Here is a 10335-nt window from a genome sequence, read left to right as displayed (position 1 = left end):
TTTAATTCATTATACATAGTGAAATTACTTTTATTTTCGGATTGAAATAATCCTCTCATAAATGGAAATGATAGCCGTCTTAATTGTACTAATGTAGAAGAGTAAAGTGGGAATGGCTAACAAGATAAATGGAAATGATAAATATTTTATAATCCCACAAGGAAAAGAACAATGCCACAATAAATACATTATTTGAATGACAAGATACAACCCATTGATTTAAAATGTGACCTTTTCCTTAGTTTGTAACAGTTAACACCTCAATTCAATCACAAACAGATTAAAATACTAACATCACCGCTGAATTCTAAGTGAATAACTCATTTTATACACAAATTTACTTGATACTTCCTTATTAATTTAGTTCTGTATTGCAATGCAGGGAAAGTGTGCCTTGTAGAGGTGACATCACTGTGGTAAAGTGCCATTACAAAATTCAACTACAAACTCGACCTTGTGAAAGGTGAAAAAATGGCTTTGCCCCCGCCACATTACATTGGAAGCTGTTTCCACTACAGAATAATAATAAAAATAACAAAATTCAAAGGTAATTGTGGCTCTTTACCACACAATTCAGTTTTTTTTTTCTCTCTCTCTCACAGTTTAGTTTATATTTCAGAATTGTGAAATGTAAACTCAATTTATAAGAAAAAAAGTAAGAATTTTGAGGGGCAAATGTGCCAGAATGTTCATGGCTGTGATGTAAACGGAAGGTTATTGGCTATTTTAAAAGCTAAGATTCCTTTTTAAATGGGAAATATGACAGCACTTTTTTTACCTGGGTGCCGCATTATAAAAGGCTGCCCACTGCTCCGGGTGTGTGTTCACAGTGTGTGTGTTTACTGCTGTGTGTGTGCACTTATGATGGGTTAAATGCAGAGCACAAATTCTGAGTATGGGTCACCATACTTGGCTGAATATCACGTCACTTTCACTTGTCACTTTCACTTGTCACTTTCACATATAGGAAACAAACTATTTCACAAGGTGTTTAAATTGAAAAAATCATACACAAGGCAAGTGGATCATTAGGAAACTCTTGAAAGGATTTGCTTTTCTTTTTCTACTGCTGTATGCCCTCAATAGCACATGTTGCTCTTAATGGATTCATCCACGTGAACATCAATGAGAGTTTGGTCCATGTGATTTCATTGGCATTTGGCAGTTTCAGTGGGATTACCTGAAGCTATTCTCCAGTTCCACCTTGTTTTTGTTTGTTTTGGACTCAAATCTGTAGACAGACACTTCTATGACTGCAGATGTGCTTTGTGACACGCTGCATTATTGTCCTAGTCAAAGACTGGTCGCCTGTAGTCATAAAAGCAGATGGTCAGTAACGATATGTCTGTATATTTTGGATTAACAGTTGGAAGTGCACTCACATTTCTTCATTATCTGTTTGGGGCTGTTCATCATGTTCCTCCAGAGTTAAAGAAACATCAGCCATGAGGAAGGAGTCTGTGGAGCAGGTGCTGATCCTCATGGGTGCAAGACGCCGGAGTCTGTTGGGTGTCCAGGGCAGGCGCCGCTGGGCCCTCTGGGAAGGTGCGACAGCCTCCGTCTCCATCAGCCAAGGTGGGCTGTGAGCTGGACTGTCCATATCTGGCAAGAAGACTGGATTCTCTATGCCAGCTTCAATGAGATGTGGAAGAAACGTACACAAACCTTCAGTTTCTGACTTACACAAATGTTACTTATGCAAACTATATTGTAGTCCTATAGATTTATTGCACTTTATGTACAAAACAACATCTGTTCAGACTCTTTTCTTACCTCCCATTGTATACATATCTCTCATGAAAGTACTGTTGATCGCACCAGCCTCCCTCCCCACAGCTCTGTCAACTAAAAACACAAAATCATGCTTTGTCAAATGCTGATAATTAGAGTTTTATAAGTTTATTAAAACTGCCATTTTTAATGTAAAGGAACATTTACTCAAAAGAACCGTATTTAGGAGGTTTATTCTCCAATTCCAAAGCATATGCTTGAAAATCAATACACTAAACAAATAGTACATAAAAAAATTTTTTATGTAAATGTACAGGTCCTTCTCAAAAAATTAGCATATTGTGAAAAAGTTCATTGTTTTCCATAATGTAATGATAAAAAAATAAACTTTCATATATTTTAGATTCATTGCACACCAACTGAAATATTTCAGGTCTTTTATTGTTTTAATACTGGTCATTTTGGCATACAGCTTATGAAAACCCAAAATTCCTATCTCAAAAAATTAGCATATTTCATCCGACCAATAAAAGAAAAGTGTTTTTAATACAAAAAAACTCAACCTTCAAATAATTATGTTCAGTTATGCACTCAATACTTGGTCGGGAATTCTTTTGCAGAAACGACTGCTTCAATGCGGCGTGGCATGGAGGCGATCAGCCTGTGGCACTGCTGAGGTGTTATGGAGGCCCAGGATGCTTCGATAGCAGCCTTAAGCTCATCCAGAGTGTTGGGTCTTGCGTCTCTCAACTTTCTCTTCACAATATCCCACAGATTCTCTATGGGGTTCAGGTCAGGAGAGTTGGCAGGCCAATTGAGCACAGTAATACCATGGTCAGTAAACCATTTACCAGTGGTTTTGGCACTGTGAGCAGGTGCCAGGTCGTGCTGAAAAACGAAATCTTCATCTCCATAAAGCTTTTCAGCAGATGGAAGCATGAAGTGCTCCAAAATCTCCTGATAGCTAGCTGCACTGACCCTGCCCTTGATAAAACACAGTGGACCAACACCAGCAGCTGACATGGCACCCCAGACCATCACTGACTGTGGGTACTTGACACTGGACTTCAGGCATTTTGGCATTTCCTTCTCCCCAGCCTTCCTCCAGACTCTGGCACCTTGATTTCTGAATGACATGCAAAATTTGCTTTCATCCGAAAAAAGTACTTTGGACCACTGAGCAACAGTCCAGTGCTGCTTTTCTGTAGGCCATTTCCTGCACACGCCTGTGCACGTTGGCTCTGGATGTTTCTACTCCAGACTCAGTCCACTGCTTCGCAGGTCCCCCAAGGTCTGGAATCGGTCCTTCTCCACAATCTTCCTCAGGGTCCGGTCACCTCTTCTCGTTTTGCAGCATTTTTTGCCACACTTATTCCTTCCCACAGACTTCCCACTGAGGTGCCTTGATACAGCACTCTGGGAACAGCCTATTCGTTCAGAAATGTCTTTCTGTGTCTTACCCTCTCGCTTGAGGGTGTCAATGATGGCCTTCTGGACAGCAGTCAGGTCGGCAGTCTTACCCATGATTGTGGTTTTGAGTAATGAACCAGGCTGGAAGTTTTTAAAAGCCTCAGGAATCTTTTGCAGGTGTTTAGAGTTAATTAGTTGATTCAGATGATTAGGTTAAAAGCTCGTTTAGAGAACCTTTTCATGATATGCTAATTCTTTGAGATAGGAATTTTGGGTTTTCATGAGCTGTATGCCAAGATCATCAGAATTAAAACAATAAAAGACCTGAAATATTTCAGTTTGTGTGCAATGAATCTAAAATATATGAAAGTTTTAATTTTTATCATTACATTATGGAAAATGATGAACTTTTTCACAATATGCTCATTTTTTGAGAAGGACCTGTATATATAAAATTATATATAAATTATATATATATATATATATATATATATATATATATATATATATATATACATATACATATATATATACATACATATATATATATATATATATATATATATATATATATATATATATATAGAATTTAAATATAATGTATAAATTATTTAAATATCTATGTCATAATTGATATGTTTATATACAGCTATACATTTATTTACTTAGTAAACTATTATTAAATTAATTATAATATTTATTAATATATTTTTATTTTTTATTATTAATTTATATATATATATATGTATTTGTATTTTTTTTTTTTTAGCTAGCTACTTAGTGTCATAAATACTAATAAATTATGCTAATAAAAAAAAATGAAAAATACCTTCATCTTCGTATAGGTGACCTGTGCTGTCTGTGTGTCCGTTAGACATCTGAAGAAGAAAAACATTTATATATATAAATATATATAAATTGAGAATTAAGAGATAAAATATAACAAAAACTGAGTGATCCAGGTGAAAGAGGTGTCATGAAAGTCTAATACCTTATGCATTAGCTCCTTCTTGTGGTGCTTTGTGATCTTTTTGGCAGGATTGACACCCATCTTAGCTGATTTGAAGGACTCGAGGCGGCTCCTCATGGTCCTCTGAAAGATCTCCTGCACCTCGTCCTCATTCTGGTTGATGCTGAAGTGACTGCGACTGTATTTGTGACGGTGCTGCTCAGAAAAGAGAAAATTATGAGCCAAATGAGATGCAAACTGTATGCGCGTGTGTGTGAAGAGCAATTCATACATTTTTTCTGCTCCTGTACAGGTGCTGCTGTAGAAGATGATGGGCATTGATGTCATCCATCGCATTCTTCCTGTCTTGCCCATGGATGTCCAGGGATACAGAGGGAATGGTGTCTTTTCTAATTTACAAAAGATAAAATGATTGTAATTATTGCCACATCTCACTTTCTATGAATTTATTTGTCAAATTGGAGAACTTTAGGGTTTGTAACCCTAGCAAAGATTCTTAGTACAGAATGAAAATCTCTGTCCAGACAGTAATTATCCATCTCCTTCATTATTCATAACTGTTCTATGATTGATTACAACTGATACATGAATTAAACAACTGTGTTTAAATGTGATTAAGCAGTCAGTTCACTTACACAATGGAGGTTACTGAAAAATGTTCAATTCCAAGCTCGTAATTTGACACATCAACCATTATATTAGGCATCACATCTGCAAATTCTGAACCAAATTGTTTCTTGAAATCTACGTTGGCTGCTTCATCACTGCGACTGAAGGCCAGAGAACCTTGCCGTTCACCCTGCATGAAGAAAGAAAGAGGTAACATACATTTCTCATGAGCTTTATTTTTGACAGTACACAGGCAGCAAATGGATTGCATTAAAATCACTATATTACCTACCCTGATTGTGTGTAAAAGTAATGCAAACTTTTATTGTTAAAAGAAACAAATGTAATTTGAGAAAACCAAACAAATGACAATGTTGTGCAATATATAACAACCATCTGTGCTCCTACCTCACTGACGTAGTTAATAGCGTCCTCTAGATTGAGTTTATGGAAGATATTAAAGAGGTAGTCTCTGTTCTTTCTGGCCTTAGATTTCATCAATAACCAGCTGATATAATTTTCCTCAAACCTGTTCCAGCTGAGAGAGAGATCAAAGAAGAGATGTGTATTAACATATTTTTGTTTATTAATATTTAAGTATATCCACAGAACTGTGGAAAACATACCCTCTGGTCCACCAGTTATCTCCTATACGTCCACAAATGTCCTCCACTGCTGCTAGAATGTGGTCAAATGCCTTTAAAAACACCATAAAACATGACTAATTTTTTTTTACTTTCTCTATAACCATTAAAATGAGCACATAAATGGATGAGTTAAAATAGCCCTGTATTTACATTTTTTAAATGTACATATAATATATAAATTTTTTAAACAAACACACACACACACACACATGCTATATTATTTACATTGTGTAAGTGTGAAAATCATATAGTGTCAAATAGTTACCCTATTGTTTAGTTTCTCAATAAGTTTTAAGTCTGAATGAGCTGCTCTTTTGACTTTGAGCCACTGAACCAATGGCTTCATTGTGATTCCCTGAAAAGAAACCACATAGACCTTATGACTACAGGTTAGGTTGGACATACAAAAACCATCTAAGCATTCAGAGTCTCATAATTATGATAAGAGAGATGGATAGGGTTTTAACCTGAAGAATGACAGTGAAATACACCACAATGAGCGTGGTACTAATAATCAGATTCTTCTCTGGGATCTTGTCTTCGTCTAACATGGCTGCTAATCCATACGCCACTGCCCCCCGCAGGCCACCGTAGCTCATTACAACCTGGTCAATGACCTCGATGGGAACCAATCTGAACTTGTTCAACATCCAGGTGAACAAGAAAGTACCTGCAAATATGAAACAAACATTTCCAGACATGTCTTAAAAGCACTTCTTATTCATTCTTTGAAAGAGAAATCTTTGGAGAGATCTGGTAGATTTTAAATGTTTAATCATTCTTTCTTAGGCTACATCTCAAGAATCATTATTTATAATTACATTTATGAACAATATGATTTTTCCATAAAAAAATAAATAAATAAAAGAAACAAACTGCTCTTTCTGTTTTTTTTTTTTGTATTTTTTTTTTTGTGATTAGCGGAACAGTTAATCTTGACTTATCCTGTCGAGCACGACCAGCAGTTATTTTTTTATTATTATTATCATTATTATTGTAATGTTAAAATGAGCATAGATCTCATACACTTTTGATTTTGGCTTCTCTGAAAACTCAAATTATTATGAATGTTTTGATAAAGTTTAATCATGTATATTTAGAGAATAAATAAATATTAGCAAATAAATATTGTAGCACTGCCCATTTCTGCCATTCTGAAAAAAAAGGCTCAAAGTACATATAATTGAATGTTGTGAATCAATTCTTAATTTTTATAGGGCACAACTCCGCTCACCTATGATCCTGTATATAAAGACGAAGAGGAGGGTGAGGAGGATGAAACCTGTGTTCCAAACCCAGATCTCCGTATCAATGGCTGTAATACCCAAGAATAAAAAGATCATGGTTTCTGAGCCGTTTGCTAGCAGCTTCATGGCATGACGGACCGTTGTGACCGATTTCTCATCCATGTTGGCGTTCACATATTTCTGACAGCATATACCGCAGAAAGTGATTCTGTGACACAGAAAGTCATTCTTCTCCATGAGCTGAATTAACTGCTTAGAAACATTGTGCACTGGGTCTAAACTTCTGCAGTACTATTGTATCACTTTAAATATTCTTTATAAGTGTTGCATTGTTCAAGAGACTCTTACGAAAGTATTGCAGAGAGGGAGAGCATTTCTGCTGTCAGGTAAGACAGGTAGCCCACCACAAAGATAAAGCCGGCTTCGATGATCTGAATGTGTTTGGTGCACCTAGTCAGCAACGACAGCAGGATGGCAAACACAATGCCAAGAAACGAGCCTCCAAATGCCACCACAACAAATGAAACTGTAAGAGGTGGAAAGCAAAATAAATGAATCTGGTAGTTAAATAAATGTACATTTTTATGTTCATCATTATGTATGAGTTGTAGAGTTGAGTATTCATACATATGCCCTTAAAAATCTCTGCCGCGTCAATCCTTGGTCCACCAAGAGAAACAAAAGCGTCAAATACATTGTAAAGCACCTACGAGAGAGAGAGAGAGAGAGAGAGAGAGAGAAGATGATTGCATAGGTGGATAGATATACTCATTGAGATTTAATGGCATTTAGAGCATTTGAGGAAATTGAGACTCACCACTGTGACACCATCATTGAGCAGGGACTCTCCAAACACCAGGATAAAGAGCACCTCGTTCACATGCACTTCTTCAAACACAGCGATCACGGCCACCGGATCCACCGCGGCGATTAAACTGCCAAACAATAGAAACTGCAGGAGACCGATGTCCAAGTCACCTGATGATTACAGAAATTGTCAAATTAATTTGGAATCCTCTACATTCCAAAATATAAAGGCTTATATTATAAATAAAATACCCATCACTCCAGCCTCATAGCAGCCCCAAAGCGAGAGGCCCACTGTAGCTGCGTTCCAGCACGTCCCAAAGATGGCGTAAATGAGAATGGCACCCAGGTTGCTGAAAAATAGCTTGTTGGGCATAAAGTAACTTGCATCCAAGATAATCTGGGGCAACAAGTAGTAGAAAAAAGTGGGAGGAATCAGTTTAAAAGTCTGTGCCATGTCTGCTCCCCAGACGATTCCTCCCAAAACAAAGCCCAGCATGATGAGCAGCCCACTCTCTGGGAACACGCTGGTGACATGATGGCTTAGTTCAACCACTGGATAGAGAGGAAGAGACAGAGAGGATGTGGATGAGGATAATATGTTGAATGTTAAAGATATAATGACTATATAATAATCAAGTAATAATGACTGGTTTAGCATGGGCGCTCCCAAAGATTAGTATTTGAAGTTATTTGGGGCATTCATGTGGTGTCCATAAGTTTAAATATTTTATTCACAAGATGTAATTGTCATGAGCAATGCACAAAAAAAAAAATGGCTAATGGAATTTAAAATGACATTCAGTTATAAATTTACATTCATGCATTTGCCAGATGTTATGCACCAAAATTATAATGTGAGTAGATTTTATGATTTATTTATTTGTTTAATGAAAAAACTAACAAGATTATTTTATGATTATCAAGTATTTGACAGCTGTTATATGTTGTTAATTAGTTTTAATATATTTAGATTTTTACTTATTTTAAATTATGTTGTTCTGATGAAACCAGAAATATTTTTTTTTATTATTTTTGACATTAACAGCACATGGGAAAGAACAGATACTAATCACTCCATACTGATTAAAGAAGCAGGATAAGAATACCAGTAGCCCACTATATTAATTACAGGTCTTGTTCTACATTATTAACCCTTTACAGAGCACTATGCAGTATGTTTAAAATATTATTTTATGAGATTCTCAGAGCTTCTGCATATGCAGTTGTCAAGTTACACACTATTGTTACTAAACTTCCTAGTACAAGCTAATCACTGGAAATGGTACACACCAAATCTAATTTCTTACTTGTTAACTGTCAGTCAGCTTTTACTTCATAGTTCAAGCTACATACCTGATAGTTTTGCCAGTCCAGCCACAAAAACCCAAATTATCACCAGGTACGGGGTCTGAACATGATGCCATCTAAATGTAACAATTGGGAGTCCAGTGAGATTCTCTTTCTGTTGATGATGATGATGATCCTGGATCTCATTTACATCTTCACTTAGTCCTTGCATTATTAAAGGGTTAACAAAACACACCAGGAAAACTGCCCTCGACAGGCAGAGATAAACAGAGCTTGGCATTGCGACGGATGAGTGGTTAAGATGCACTTATAGCATCATTCTCTTCTCCAGAGTTGTGTGCTATAGCTGTCCTTCACAGAATCTCACAATAGTCCATCAGAGGTTCCCAGTATGCTTTGTTCTGCTTGCTTGTCCTGAAGTCCTTGGTGAGACAAAGAATTGCAGTTTCCCCTTTTAGTTAGTTTTTCTTTAAATCTGCAGTCATTTTCAAAGTGCGTCCCTCTCTAAGTGACTTGGCTGTCTTTCCATCAGTTGACCCTCTGTGTTTGTGGTCCAGGTGAGAGTAGTGGTCAATCAGGGTAGAGTAAGAGTGTAATGAGAGCAGTGCTGAAACTTCTAGTCAGCCTTTAATTTGTTACACAGAAAGGGGGCTGAGATCTACGTCACTGGACTGTTGTTACTTTGTCACGTTTATGATGATTACTCTTTCTGCTTCCGTTGAAAAGTTTCCCTTGCACATTTCACACTGGTTAGTGTTCAGCCAACTTTAACAGGCTGTGCTGCTGCATTGTTACTTTGAAGGATTTCCAGACAACTTTTGGTACAAATATCCCATTCAGACACTACACATGGCTTGTTGAAAATTGCATTGTGAGACTTTCTACTAAAATACATGTTGACCTTTAACTGTATTAGAAGGTGGAAGCTGAGGGCATTTTATTAAAGTATGGTTCAGTGGCAGGCTGGCAAACGTCCAACAAACAATTTCTTCATTCAGACAAACGTAAGAGATTGTTTCACCCCAAAATCTGACCCGACTTTCTTTCTCAATTCTTGGTCACCATCCAATTATTTTGAATGGAGAAGAGCAGCTTGGACATTCTGTTAAACATCTCCTTTAATGTTAGACAGAAGAAAGTCAAATGTGATTTGATCAACACGAGGGTGGGTGAATTATGACAGACTGTTTATGTTTGGGTTAATTATGCCTTGAATTGTGTTTATATAAATATATATATATATATATATATATATATATATATATATATATATACATATATATATTAAGAATTGTTTTCTTAATTGAGGTCAATAAAAAGGATGTTTTATAAACATCTCAAACCTTCCTGTTCTGTGAAATCATATCGCTGAGTTCTGATGGCTTTAGTATACACCAGTTAAAACAAAAAAGTTTCCACACATTTGAGTTAAACTGTTACTTTATTTGGCCCTGTCTGGGTATGACGTAAAAAAAAAAAAAAAAAAAAAAAAGGGAAGTGATCAGTACGGCTTGTACCCGTGTGTGTGTGCCGGTTTTAATCATAGATCCGGAGAATGACAGTTGTACTGACTACTGAGCTGAAAAATAAGTGGAAAGCCTAG

At 36.5% G+C, this 10335-nt stretch overlaps 1 protein-coding gene across 1 annotated transcript; it reads right to left on the bottom strand.

Annotated features, from left to right (window-relative positions):
* Window positions 1–28: 28 nt before the first annotated feature.
* Window positions 29–9358, bottom strand: LOC127935875 (sodium/hydrogen exchanger 3-like). The gene is made up of 17 exons (XM_052534080.1): window positions 8778–9358; window positions 7674–7976; window positions 7432–7592; window positions 7242–7320; window positions 6963–7140; window positions 6602–6822; window positions 5835–6037; window positions 5633–5722; window positions 5347–5417; window positions 5129–5258; window positions 4747–4910; window positions 4383–4500; window positions 4133–4306; window positions 3971–4019; window positions 1774–1845; window positions 1383–1632; window positions 29–1308 (listed from the first exon to the last, which is right to left on the bottom strand). Exons 1-17 carry the CDS (start codon window positions 9010–9012, stop codon window positions 1290–1292), a joined length of 2517 nt encoding a protein of 838 aa, XP_052390040.1. The 5' UTR covers window positions 9013–9358; the 3' UTR covers window positions 29–1289.
* Between the last annotated feature and the right edge of the window lie 977 nt (window positions 9359–10335).

The sequence above is a fragment of the Carassius gibelio genome, chromosome A19 (genome assembly GCF_023724105.1).
Source record: "Carassius gibelio isolate Cgi1373 ecotype wild population from Czech Republic chromosome A19, carGib1.2-hapl.c, whole genome shotgun sequence".
Lineage (NCBI taxonomy): Eukaryota > Metazoa > Chordata > Actinopteri > Cypriniformes > Cyprinidae > Carassius > Carassius gibelio.
Note: the sequence above shows the minus strand (reverse complement) of the source record. Positions and strands in the feature narration are given on the sequence as shown.